This window comes from Melopsittacus undulatus, chromosome 12 (assembly GCF_012275295.1).
Source record: "Melopsittacus undulatus isolate bMelUnd1 chromosome 12, bMelUnd1.mat.Z, whole genome shotgun sequence".
NCBI classification, from domain to species: Eukaryota; Metazoa; Chordata; class Aves; order Psittaciformes; family Psittaculidae; genus Melopsittacus; species Melopsittacus undulatus.
This window is the reverse complement of record NC_047538.1, coordinates 21,918,073-21,932,029: the sequence shown is the minus strand read 5'-3', so window position 1 is coordinate 21,932,029 and position 13,957 is coordinate 21,918,073. Positions and strand designations below refer to the sequence as shown.

The window sequence follows — 13,957 nt, the reverse complement described above, 5'->3', positions numbered from 1 at the left end:
CATCTTAATAAAGATGTAGCTGAACACTTTCAGTGAAGCTGAGGCACCTTTGGATGAAACTTCTTTATGCACAATAGGCTACATTACAGTTTTTAAAGCTCTCTGATTGCTGCTCTGCTCCACCTTTATGATGCTATTTAAATGAACTAAAAAAAATAGAAATTACATATAAAATAATTCCTAGGCCTAATTGATATTGAGGCCATGTATATCACAAGTAACTACATTAAGGTCAATGCCAGCTTTGAACAAGAGTTGTGTTAAATACAAATAACCATATACAAAGAAAAGCTTTCGGTGCAACATGTACTTAGGCAATATAATACAGCATCTGTTTGGCAAGAACATGGTCTGTTTGTATAAGCTAAAAACTATATGTATCACTCATACATGTATACACAATACAGAATTAATTCATGCAGAAGGGATTCGGCTCGCTGTGCATCTTAGAAATACAAGCTGACAATTAAATAGTCCTAGTAAGACTTCCTCTCCAGCTAACAGAACAGCTCAAAAGCAAACAGCATTTTGTTCACGTGAGCCATTATATTCGTGTGCTGATTTAATTAACAGTAATTTCAGTATCTCTGCGATTTCTTCCCTGTTTAACAAATGATGCCCTTTGATGAGGGCTTCAGTTCAAATCAGTGGCCAATCAGCTGTAGACCAAGCCGGGAACGCTCAGCTAATTGGCAATGAAACCAAAATGAGCACACTGGAAGAAATTACACATCAGCCAAATTATTGGGTAATTGTTAAGGAACAAGAAGAGTCTCATTTTAAGTACACTGAGCAAAAGCTTTGTAACTCCCTCCCGCACAGTGAGTTTCCCTGCTCTGGGTGCTGTTAATGGTCTGTACCGCTCACAGAATCACTTCAGGTTGGCTCAGCGCATCCCTCTTGCCAAGAGGTTTGCTGTGCCCTCATTCCTGGCCCACAGGAGGTCCTACCACTCTTGCTGGTGTGTCAGGGGACCCCTCCATCAGCCTGCACCAAAATCCCCACAGCTAATTTTGCATAAGGATAGAAAAAGCAAACCTAAAGGAACAGAGGTACCCAACAGCCCTCTGGAGGCAGCCCAGCTGTACCAGCTCAGCACTAGAGCACCTCTTAGCATTTCCTCAGCACATTTATTATTGGAACCACTTACTTCTAACAAGAATTTAGTGTTGGAGAGGGTTATCTAAGAATAGTAACTCTCCACATGGCTCAAAGAGAACCCAGATGACTCTGACTGCAGGAATACCTGGATGTCCTCCTGCTAAGGAGGCAGAGCCCTCAGATACATGGGCAGCAATGGTAACTCTTTCATAAACATCTGACCACAGATGCCTGAATTCAGGCATCATTAGTCTGATCTTCAGAAAGAAGTGTCACCAAAGCATTACACTTTAACCAAGGCAGCAGAACAGGAAGAGCATGGAAGTGGCAATGCACACAACCTCTGTGTCAAAGAGATTAATCACAGGAGCAAAGACAGCATCGACCAGGAACCAGAGAGGCTGGGGCAACGCAGCTTGCCAGGCCTCATGGCACGGGGAACAGACGGGCATCGCTCAAGAGCAGAGTGGGGAGAGATGTCCCCTTTATCGCTTCCCAGCAGTTGCTTGCCTGGATGATCATGAATTAGTTCCAACAATGTCTTTTACAGCTATGACAATGAAGAAAAGCAATGCCAGACTCAGGACATTCATGTGTACGTTATCTAAAGACACATGCCGGTGTGGGATCGGAGCAGGCATCCCTATGGCACAGGCAATCCTGCCCCATTCCTGGTAGTGGAGAGATGGAATTTTTGTCAAGAGATACGTGAGATAGAAAAGCCAGCTTGCTTATGCTGGAACAGCCTTCATTTCATGGGGTAACCATCAGCATTCATCCAAACAGCAAACAACCAGCAATATGTGGTTAAATCACTGCAGTTTGGTAAGCTGTGGAGTGATTTCCAAGAAGAGGATTAGTGGGAAACACTGCCTTTAGGACTTGATCCTGAGTAGCTTGCAATAGGATCTCTGAAGCACTTGGCATCGGCAGTCCCTGCATATTCATTAATGTTTTGGAGTCTGGTTGTAACAACTATCAGCAAGTGTATCTAATTTCATGAAAGAAAATTATTGGTTCATAGTGGTGCTTTTACTCAAGCAGGCATAAAACATGAGTATGAAATCCCTCATAATCTCCAGCTATTGTCATTAAATGTTTATCATCCAACACAGTTGAATACAATTCTTATCTGTGATGGATGTGGCACACAATAGCTGTTTTCTTGAGTGCATCATAAATATTAATAGTATTCACAGAGCTTCTTAAAATGTGTCATGTTACATTGCTTTCACGGAAACACTCAAAATGCCATTATTGTGGTCCCACCAATAGCACATTTCCTTCTGGTTTCTCTCTTTCTTTTTTACTCTCAGAATTAAATGGCAGAGTATGTTTAACTCAGCAGAGGGAAAATAGGGATAATGGTTCACACTGAGCAATTCCAAAACCTAGTTCAGAAGCCCAGATTGAGACTGAAAGAGAAAAAATGGGGTTTCCTTTGTAAAATGAGCCCAGTTAAAACATAAACACTTGATGAAATTAAGGGGATTTGGCTGGAATTAGGTTTTCAGAAGAACACTGAGAAAGAAGGCTGGAATTAGCAAATGGTCTTATTCTCCAATATCCAGAATGGGGCAGTTTCGCTTAAGGAAAAAGAAAGGCTTTTTTCCAAATTGACCATTTGCACATTATTTAATGAAGTTTAATCAAAAGCCTCAGTTCTACAAGGAAAAATGTTTGTTCCTCTGTTAAACAGCTTTGATCAATCCAAAATAGCTTTTCTGAATGTCTCTCCATAGGCATGTTGTCATCTCCTGGCTTTATTCAGTCAGACCAGGCTCATACGAGCATTTCCCATGTCACACCCTCCCCACACATTCCTCTTCCAGTGTATTTCAGTCAACATCGTCTCACAGATCAGACTTTAATAAAGTCTTCAGTGGTCTGTATTTCGGCTGATAAGTTTCAAGAAATCATTTCAAATCTCATCTTTCCCCATAAAATTCATCCTGTGGTTGTCAGAACTGCTTTACAAACCAAACCCATTTAATTCCACATGACAATTAATTTGAAGATGGCAATAATTGCAGAAGATACTGTCTGTGCTACAGAGACATAAAACACTCGCTATGGGCATAGGAAATATAGTAATACAAAAGAAAAAATTCCTTTTTCTTATTCTTTGTGCTCTCCATAGCAGTTAATTTGCTTTGAGCTTAGAATCAGCCCTTCCTGTGTGGGGTTTTAGGGAAGCTCAAGGCTTCCATCCTGCTCCCATTAATTATTGTTAAAATTCACATTGAAATTCATGATCTGAGAGTCCCAGATTCCAGTTTTATTGAAAAAAATCCTGATAATCCCTAATATTCCTGGGATGAAAACCTACATTGAGTTTACTTTAAATAGCTTTGCCACGAAATGGTGAATTTAGTGAATGACAAAATCATTTGCTGTGCAGCTCACTCAGCACATAAAGATGTGCTGTATAATTTCCAGGGAGCTGGAAGGCCAAAGGTTAAGATGATTTCAAGTAAAAATATGCATTAAGAGCAATAGATAAACACATATGGGACATTTTGCATTTGAAGACATCCTCGCCAACCTCTAAAAGTATGTAAATCATCTGGGTTTGGTAGAAATGACTGATTTACTCTGGTACTTTTGACACTCCAGGATTAAGTGCTCTGGGGTCTATAGGTGACCCCAGAGAGAGCAAAGGACAGAGGCTGCTAAAGCTTGACATTTTCATATATCATCTGAAGGTGAAGGTAAACTTCTTCCTCAGTCTGGGTCAACTTTCATTGTGGCATGAGTGTGCTCCTTTAATTGCTGTCTGAATAGGAGCTCTCATGATATTAGGAAATTCTTTAAGGTTTGGGAGTTTTAACTTTAAACACTCCCTTTTTGATAGCCGGATGCAGCACTGTTCTGCATAGGAACACGGACACTCAAATTCACATTACTTCAGACATCTTTTAACTTGTACTGAACTGAATTCACAGAAGAAACCTTTTCCCCAAAGAAGGGCACAAGAACTGCCAGGAATGAAAGCCACAGCCAATTCTGAATAATGGAAGAGGACCTCATCTCAGCTGACTCATAGGCCAAGGCTACAAAACAATAGAAGTAATACCAGGAAACACAGAATCAAGAGAACATTTAGGGTTGGAAAGTGCCTTACGATCATCCAGTTCCAACCCCCTGCCAGGGGCAGGGATGCCTCACCCCAGACTATGTCACCCAAGGCTCTGTCCAACCTGGCCTTGAACATGATTTGTAAGCTTTAGAATGGCTGCTTCTTTGACTAGAGAGTCTCACAGGCTTTACTCAGCAAGGGGGACTGCTGCAGACCATGCTTGGATGTGTCTGGATGTGACAGCGATGGGCTCTCCATGAATGGAGGTGGCCATGTCATCTCTTCTAATGGGGATGTGGTGGCATTCATCCCAGGCTGCATTTCCCCTCCTACTCCTCACAGGAGACTCGACAGCCAAAGCTAGCAGTACATTAAAACCCAAACCAACAATGACAGAAGCCAAACAACAATCCCCCAAGCGCTCACCCAGTGCTCCTGCTTTCCCTAAAATAAATAAGCCAAGTGTTGCACTCAGCAATCCCCTTTCAGCCCGACTTATAGAAATAAGGGCATCTTTAAGGATGACTTTTCCAGGTGTTCTTGTCAGTACGTTTGTTAGCAGCAACTGGAGATGCTATTATTCAGCCTCCCATTTAAAAGAAACCTCACTGGAGTATATGCAGCCATCTGTGGTTCTAAGTGATTCACAACATTAGTAAACTATTAGTCAAGCAATAGGTTACATTTTTGGGGAGGAGACAAGATTTCTGAAGACACAGATTAAACACTTGTATGATATACAGAAATATTTCAGGCTGAGGGGCTGAGAACAGTGGGGAAATATTGGTTGTTGCATTTGAAAAACACTTTAGAATAATGACAGTCTGGGAATTACAATTCTATTACTATACAAGAAAGGATCTGTAACACATATATCTAAAACACCAGTGCTGCCAGTCACAGACCAAGCCATCATTTTCCTAGATAAGAAGAGAATGCTAGATATTCATCTATTATTAAACCTATTGTTCCTCAAGCCCTCAGCCTTCGCTGAAGCCTCCTTATAATAAGTGGTAAAAAGACATTTCTTCAATATCTCCTTTACTTTGACTAAGTTCCTGGTTGCCTAGAAACTCTCTAAAAGACCTGGATTTTTCCTATTTTTTCATTTTCCCCCAACTGTTACTTAGGTAAGAGATTAATCCAACCACATTTATTAGTGACAGAAACCTGGATGACAGGCTCAGAGCTCAGAGCTGTTGCAGTGTTTGTTTCCTGCACCCCAGGAGTGTCAGACTCTACTGACTACCCTGCTATTTGCTGTAACTATGGAAATTGCAGGTTATACCTATTCAGACCAAGAGCTATAACTGTGGGAATTCTATCACCAGTGGACAGAACAGATTAGTCTGTGCTATCAATTTCTGCAATTAGCAGGACACACAATTTCACTTTGCAACATGATTATATTGTGAGACTATTACATTAAGACATACCATGGCACCTAGCTTAGATCCAACTTCCCCATGTACTGACAGATCTGCTGGATGCCTAAAACACCCCTTCTGATGCATTACACATCAACCAGATTCACAACTCGCATCCTACTTCACTGCCATAAAACTTACTTGAAAATAATCACCTGCAGTGTTTATAGTCAGTAACTGTAGTACCAGAAGGCAGAGTCTGTTCCTGATATTCAGTAGCAGTGGTGCCAAAAAGAACTTCAGATGTGGTTGTGCTCCACTTCCTCACCTTGATCTGTTACTCCACTCAACATGATGAAAATGGATCACCTTTCTACTTTGTGGACATTAGTTCCACAGCCTGATCTGTAGACCAGATGCTGAAAGAATCAATTATCAGAGACATGTATTGCCAAGAAGAAAACAGCCTCCCAGAAAGAAGCAGCTGACATTTCCATCTGACACTCAGTGCCGTGTGGAACATCAAACTGAACAGCCAGGCCTGGATCCTCAAAGGTATTTAGGGACATTGTGTCTTGCAAGAGGACAATGCAGTAACACTCAAGCTAGAGGCCTGCGATGCCAAATCAGCCACTCCAGTGCGGTGATCAGTCTCACTCATTTTCTATAGGTAAAGTCTCTCAATAGCTTTTTAATATTAAAAGCATATGATAAAACCTGAGATAAAACTAAATATTCCTTCCACTCTCCTCTAAATAAATCTCCAGGAGCCAAATATTCCAGTTTCTAAATAGGATTCAAGTTAAGGGAGCAAACCTCCCATCCACGCATTTTTACCTGAATTAAATCAGCTTAAACAGTTATGCACAGCTTTAGGTGATAAAACAGCATTTACATTCTTAAAAGCCACTCATCTGTGCTGTCATTAGTTCTTGATGGTATAAATCCTACCTCTTTTCTAACCAAACCAGGTTTCAGAGATAATAAGCACAGCATTGTAGGATCTTTTTAAAGTGTTTTAAAAAGTACCTTTAGGAATACGAAAAGTGACTTACAAATCATTCGGAAACAGGTAAAACTAAGCAAGAGGAACTTAATTTCCATTTAATTTTCCATTCTCATCAAGCTCAGTTTATTCAGGTCTGATTAATTAATTCCTGTAAAGTGTTCTGAAAATATAAAACACTTCATAAATACTAGATAATAATAGAGTACTTAAGGAAAAAATAATTTGTTAATTTGCATGGAGTTTTAGGAATTAGCATTTATTCCTTTTCCCTACCTAAGCAGGCCCATCCAATCCCTTTTAGCTATCAGGAAATGCTCTGGCAGCTACAGAAGAATGCATCTTCATGTATTTTATGTGCCACAGTTCACAGAAAACGAATTCAGAATGACTTGCAAAGCTGTTCTTACAGAGGAATACACACACAGACGCTTTTCATTCCCTTTCAAGTCCACTCTCCTGCTTAGCAGGAACCCAGGTGCACAGCTTCTGGGGTTAAACACCAGTCTGCTACATTTTGAGCTCTGTGTTTCCTCAGCTTGTTGTCCAAAGAACCTAAAACTCCACTGACCACTCAAAGCAGTCTGGAATAAAGTAACTAAGACAGAATCATGTATCATCCATCCTTATATCTGGGTATCTTATGACACCTTGTCTTGATACATGTTATCTTTATACCTCTACAGCTCTACAAGAGGACAACTATTCATATATCCAATTTTCATGCTCAGAAATGGTGAATTTCATGATCTAGCCTTATCCACAGAAACAAAACCTTCCAGGAACTACACACCAGCTACTGGTATGAGCACTCTGGAGATCAGTTAGTATCTAAACCAAAGGCCAGGTAGGATAGATACGTGAGGCCCAGAATCCTGTCTGCTCATCCCAGCATAAGTCACATTGAACACTAGCTAAAATAAACAATCTGTTTCTAAGGTGGTGTAAAATGCACACAGCAATACCATCTGGGATCAGAGAGCTACATGGTGCTGGATGCGGCACCAGTGAGACATCAGCGCTTTGTGCTCTGGGTTGATTCTGAACTGGTGCTCTACTCACCAGCTGAACTAAGGCCACATTTGGGCTGAACAAAAACTGGCTGGGTTTCTTTTTGGAGGGTGGACACAGGCTGACAGGTACAGCCTACCCTCTTATGTCCTTTCATGGCTTGAAACATTCCCCAAGTAAAACCGAATGTGTTTTCCCACACAGTTTGTACACACACAGAATGGGTCACTTCCACACTCTTCAGCAGCTGAAAACGATGGAAATGACAGCACAGCTTAAAGAGAACATTCCCCACTATGTTCCTCTATAATAAATGCTATAGGACTGAAGGCTCTCAACAGGCGTATGATTTAAAGGCAGAGCCATAAGAACAGGTGCACAAAAGCCAACCCTTGCAGCAGTAGGGTTATCAAGCTGTCACCCAAATCACCTCCTGAGGAGTGCAGCCTGCACACAGCTGTGATCACCCCTTCTTGTCATGTCAGCTAGGGATGGCTGTGTTCCCACAGCACCATCTCTGTGCACAGAGTCTGCATTGCTCACCCAGGAGGAGAGAGAAGACTTCAGAAGGCAAATCCTAAATCACTGGGCTGTGCTGTTCCCATCTGGACATAGTTCCCTTGGAAATCCCAACTGGCCCTGTGCAGTTGTTGAAACTGGATGTTTCAATTACAAGGAGCTCAAGGATGTGGGGAGCACTGTCAGACGATGCAGACAGCAGGCTCTCTTTCAACATGGCATTTGGTTTTCATTTCTCTCATTAGTGCAAATGTTTAACTTTTGTATTTGAAATGCACTGAATTTGGCCATAAATGATGCTGAAATTTATCATATAGAAGATCATTCAAATTAAAAGGGATAGTCTGGGAGGTATTCCCAATATTCCAAGATTGAATTTTAGTTCCCTTCCAACAAATATCCAACTCCCCCCAAGTATTCTTACAGTAACCATACTGAAGGAAGAACAGTTGGGTTTGCTACACTGACAATTTCTACTTTCCTCACAAGCTGATGAGTTTCCAGTTACTTCCTAATGTCCCTCTGAAGGCTTAAGCATCTCTGCTCCTCTTTGGTCACAGCATACAGGCACTGCAGTTTACCACGATGTTCCTTCACTGTGTTATGTCACATACCCTCCCCTCAGGAGTGGGCTGAGAGCAGGCACAGAGCACAGCTGATGGGTGCTATCCCAGTCTAGACTCTCCCTGGCCCTCCTTCCTTCTGTGCATCCCAAGCAGTGTTTATTAATGCTCATTTGACACCAGAGGACTAGCCAGAAATAATCCACAATATCAGTTCATCACAGCAAGACTGCTAATACAGAACTAGGTTTTGCTACATAATGTGCAAAAATCAACAGTATCTTCCACTTAGAAAAACCCAAAAGCAAAACACCCAAAAAATGCCTTTCAAGCTTGCTGCCAAATGTACCTGTTAAGAACATGAGACTTGATGTTAAGGGCTTCATAAACTCACTAAAGCAAAAAAAAACCCATCTCTTTTCATCAGGCTATTATTAAAAGGTTACCATGCAGTCTCCCATATCTTTATCTGCACAAAAAGGCAAACTAGATACGAGAGAAAAATATCCCACCACTATCTCCAGTCACCACAATGCAGTGACAGAATAAATTATCTGGGGGCTCATTCCATTTCCTCCTGTTTAAAAACGTAGCATGGAAAACAAAGTTAAACTCATGACCAGCTGTACCAGCCAACAGCAATATTCCAAACCATATATGGAGGAGGATGTCATTCTATTAGCAGAACTAAAGTGGCCTGTGGAAAGAGAACCACACATTAAAGTCCACTTTTGTTGTGCAGGATTTCACACATAACTTCTCCTCCACCAAGCTCTTACTGGATCTGCCTCAGTCTCCTTACTGGAAAGACATTTTCCCTCCCCATGACACCAAGCTGCACTTCTCCATGCAAATGCTGGTGTCATTACCACCAAAACATCACAAGGTTCTGACAATCCATCCAAACCTTCACTCCTGCAAATCAAGGACTAAATGTTTTGCTCAAACCTTAAACTCTCCAAGGAACGCTTATGTTTTCATCTATAAATGTTCAATGTTTACAATGAAAGAGTCAGTACAGTGAAAAGGAACAGCAAGTAATTCATGTTCTTTGCAACAAAAGGCATGGAAACACACTAGCTTCTGACCCTCCTGGGGGACCAGGGTCCAGGAGCTGACAAAACTCTCCTTTAGATACCAGTGGCACTCAGAGGGAGATTGCCTTACCAAGGAGCCAGACAGATCTGGAAGAGGAATGAACATTAAAATGCACTTAGTCCAGTCAGGAATTCTGGCCCTTGGGAACGTGTTTCTGCTCCTGCCCAGGCAATGCAGTGCCAGAACTTGCACCAGTTAGTGACTGTTAAATGGAGTAGCACAGCAAAATGGCAAACATACAGGAAGGAAAAGCTGTTGTTCCTGGCACTGCTGTCAGCAATTTTCCTATCAGCCTTGGTCTGAGCCAGCCAAGGACACTCACAAGCAAAGAAAAGCCCATGAGACCCCATTTAAGGATTAAGGTCATGAATTCACAGAAAAAAGTCTTTTTCCTTTACTCAGTGGTTACTTTAAAATGACAAAGTATTGGAGATTAGATTAACTCCACTTTCAATGCAGGTTCAGCCTCAGATTTTGTCCAAGGACATCTAGAGAGAGCTGAAGTGGCCAACATCTGTCATAACTGCGAAGAGATGCAATGAAGCCCTGGCAGAGAAAGCAGCAAAGCTCTGATCCAACATCCACAATGGGCTTTGGGGTTGGATTTTCTTTTGGTTTCTATCTGTGGTGCTCTGCATGGCACAGACTCTAGGCTGTCCATTTGAAATGCTATGTGCAAGCCTCTTCATGCACCATATTCTGTCTATATTACATCTGACTCACCATTCCTACCTGATAATTTCATCTGTACAACTAGAGTTTTGTTTCATCTCCTACATGCTTCCAAAGAAAGGACTAGAGGAGAATCCTCTATTGACTATCACCAGGGCTGCCAGTAAGTGTAACCTCTACAAGCTTTTCCATGCTTCTCTCCTAGCAGAAGCTAGTAGCCACGCAGAGGAAATCACCAGTATTTGTTGGTTATATGGTGGAATAGAAAGAAAACCAGCACAGACTGACTCAGACAGGAAGGGTGAATGTTTGTGAGAAAGTGAGATATTACCAGAGCTGAAACAACTGGTGTAACATGCAGGTCCTTTGGCTGTGTCTATGGTTTTACAGCAGAATATCACCGCTGAGATAACTGGTCACAGGTAAGCTTAAAGCACTAGTACTGAAAAGTCCACAGACCCAAATGCAGGCCAAAGGTCCCTCCCAAAAGAGGTGCATTTGATTTTTAGAAGAAGATATATGCATTCTTTAAATAAACCAACACATTTGTGCACACGTACACCTGAAACCCTGCCTGGGAACCATGGCCAACACCTCCATCTTCACAAAGGATTCTGTCCTTTCTCTGTAACTCCAAATGGACCTTTCATCAAGCTGACACTTTGCAGCTCACTAGGCTGTGCAGCTCTTTGGGGAAAAGCAAAGCAGAAAACAGTCCAGTTGTTTGGTTTAGCAATGAAGTTTCCCACACATTCATGGCAATTTATTTCACTGAAAATGTCCCAACTAATTGCAACATTTACCCTTAGAGCACATGCGTGGCAGTCACATTAATACACCAGAAGACAATGGCTCCAGAGGAGCTATTACCCTGTACCAGGCCAATCATCCACAAACAGTAAAGGGTTTTCACAAAAGATCCAAATGGTTTCCAAGGAGCTGTTACAGCATCAGGTAAATAAAATATTATTGAAATGTATTTTTTGCATTTAAATCACTTGCAGCAGGTGCATAGGAAGTACACATAATAAAACTGTTCACATTCCCTGGAATACTAACGAGAACCAACAGAAGCATTAACAAGAAGCAGCAGGTTCTTACCATGGCAAGAGGGACGATCCCCACGAACATCGTCCGGCTGACGAAGATCTCAGAGACCACCAGTTCACTCAAGGAGTCATCTCGAGGGTATTCCACCTGCCAGGTGATTTGCTGGGCCCCTGCCAGGCTGCTGGTGTTGTCTATCTCGAAGTCCATCTCCAGGATCTCGAAGGAGGACATGTTTACTCTGGAGAAAAGAAACACCATTTCCCAGCACATCAGCAGGAGGTCACAACATGTAGTTTGATTTCCCCTCTATTCATCAGAAGAGTCACCATTAACTTCAATGCACACTTGAAGACACTGACAGAAACCTAAATAAAACTATATACTGGGCATAAAGTAGCATAAACAGCTACTTTATAGATAAAGTAACACTTTCAGTTTCCTGAAATGGAGGCATTTTTCCCATGAAACTGTGATACTCATTTGCCATAATCACAATGAACGTACAGAACAAGCCCCAAAACCTGGGAACTGCATTGCACAGATGCTGCTAAATTATTTAATATAGCATTATTCCAATTTTGTTGCTGTAATTCTAATGCTCTGAAACAATAGAATACTTGGCTATTCCTCATGCTGTATCAGAAATGAGCTCTAGGCAAGGGGTGGGGGGAAGTCTCAGACTCAAACTTGTCTTTATCTCAGTGGAAAAACATGGATTTGCAGAAATTATACATGACAAAAAATGGGGGTTAGATTATCCTTGTTTTCAATTCATGAAAACATTCTTCTCATTAGTGCTTCAGCCTTGTAATTACATGGTGATCATTATATATTTCTCAGTTGGAAATAAAAGTTTAAAGGTAAAGAAGAGGATGAAAATGCACAGCGCTCAGAACTGTGTTTGAATTATTTCTGCTTCTTTTGTTAACAGCAACACTTAGCACTCTCCTCTGGTCAAACACTATGTAAATATTAATAATTAATCCTCAGGTTATCTTATCTTCATGTTACAGAGAGAAAACAGACACCAAGATTTAACCAACAGCACTTGCTGGATCCACAGCAGGGCCCTATTTAGGAAACAGCCTTTGCTCATCCAGCGCTTTACTTCCACAGAAATTAAGGTAGTTTACAAAGCAGCATGCAAGTTCCTGCCCCAATTTCCCAGACAGACACCTGCAGTGCGCCCTGGTGCAGCTTACAGAGCATGGATGCTGTTTCCAGGGACGGAAAGGCAGTGAACCTGACTGCAGACCCAGTCACTTAACTTTACCCCGTCACAGAGACAACCAGTGTCACCAATGTTACTGACATTTCAGGGTATGTGCCCATAAAATAGGTTAAAATTTGAATTTGCAACATTTTAGGCCACTCTGTATTGACTTGAATGTGCTCTTACTGTGAGCATGAGATGGCTTGCTCCCGATACAGGGCAGCGTCCCATGCACACAGGTACCCTTCAGGTATTGTTTCACCCTCCATCCCGTCCCCCAGTACAGTGTGTGTCATCACTCTAACAGCTGTGTTCACAACAAGTTTTAGCCTCTGCTACAAAGAATAGAGACTTGAAACATCCTTTTCCTTTCCCCAGCTGCACAGAGGCAGAATCTGGTTGTGCCATATGTTCCTGAAGGCACATTGTAAAGGAAAAAACAATCTGAACAGGAACTGATTTTTATGTTTTCTTCTGACAACAAACACCACAAGCATATGATTCAATGCCTGGAGGATAAATATTTTCCATGCTGACACAAGATAATAACCACCTCCAGGCAAAACTAGAAGCTATTGAGGCATCTTTTGGGCAGTCAACCAGACAAGCAGTAAAACCCTTTTAAGACAAAAATTATTACACAATACTAGAGATTTAATTAAACCATTTCAGTCAAAAACAAGACCACAAAGTAGCGCTCAACTTCATTGTTTTCTGTGCATCACTTCTGGCAGTTTGTTTTATCTAAATCATATAAAATTAATTTCCTCATAACACAGAAATAAGATTTCGAGATGAGCTTTACACTGACTATGGATCTAGATACTGGGCCTGTAAGCTATGTGTAGATCTGCAATTGAGCTTCAATCTGCTCAAGTCAGTAGTTGCCATGCATAAAAACACCCATGTGTGGATTCAAATTTGGAACAAAGCTGCTGATGGGGAGTTTTGCTTTAGATTCACCACTTAAATAACATATTAGGTTAATTATACTGGCAAATCCATTCCATGTGTCCCACTCTTTGAGCTCGGTCCATCATGCCTTCCATTATTCCCTTCCTGGTTTAATATTTACACATCCAAACAGTAACCATAATAGTGGTTTTATATTTTCAAGACAGACTGGGACTCAGATCTTCCTAAGAAAGATTGCACGTCTTGACTATAGAGCAAGCTGAAGTAATTGCCAGGGAATAAAACGACTCTTGTGCCTCTAAATATGCAGAGACCATCACTGCATCCTTAGCATGGCTGTATGGCTATAAAAGACATAAGTTT

General features: G+C 41.4%; 1 protein-coding gene across 1 annotated transcript in view; it reads right to left on the bottom strand.

The window, feature by feature from the left end:
- Positions 1 to 13,957, bottom strand: part of TMEM132B (transmembrane protein 132B) — a 232,750-nt gene that overhangs the window by 58,647 nt on the left and 160,146 nt on the right. Inside the window, exon 4 of the mRNA XM_034068450.1 lies at positions 11,518 to 11,704. Within this exon, the coding sequence (XP_033924341.1) occupies positions 11,518 to 11,704 (187 nt within the window). The remainder of the gene's footprint in view (positions 1 to 11,517; positions 11,705 to 13,957) is intronic.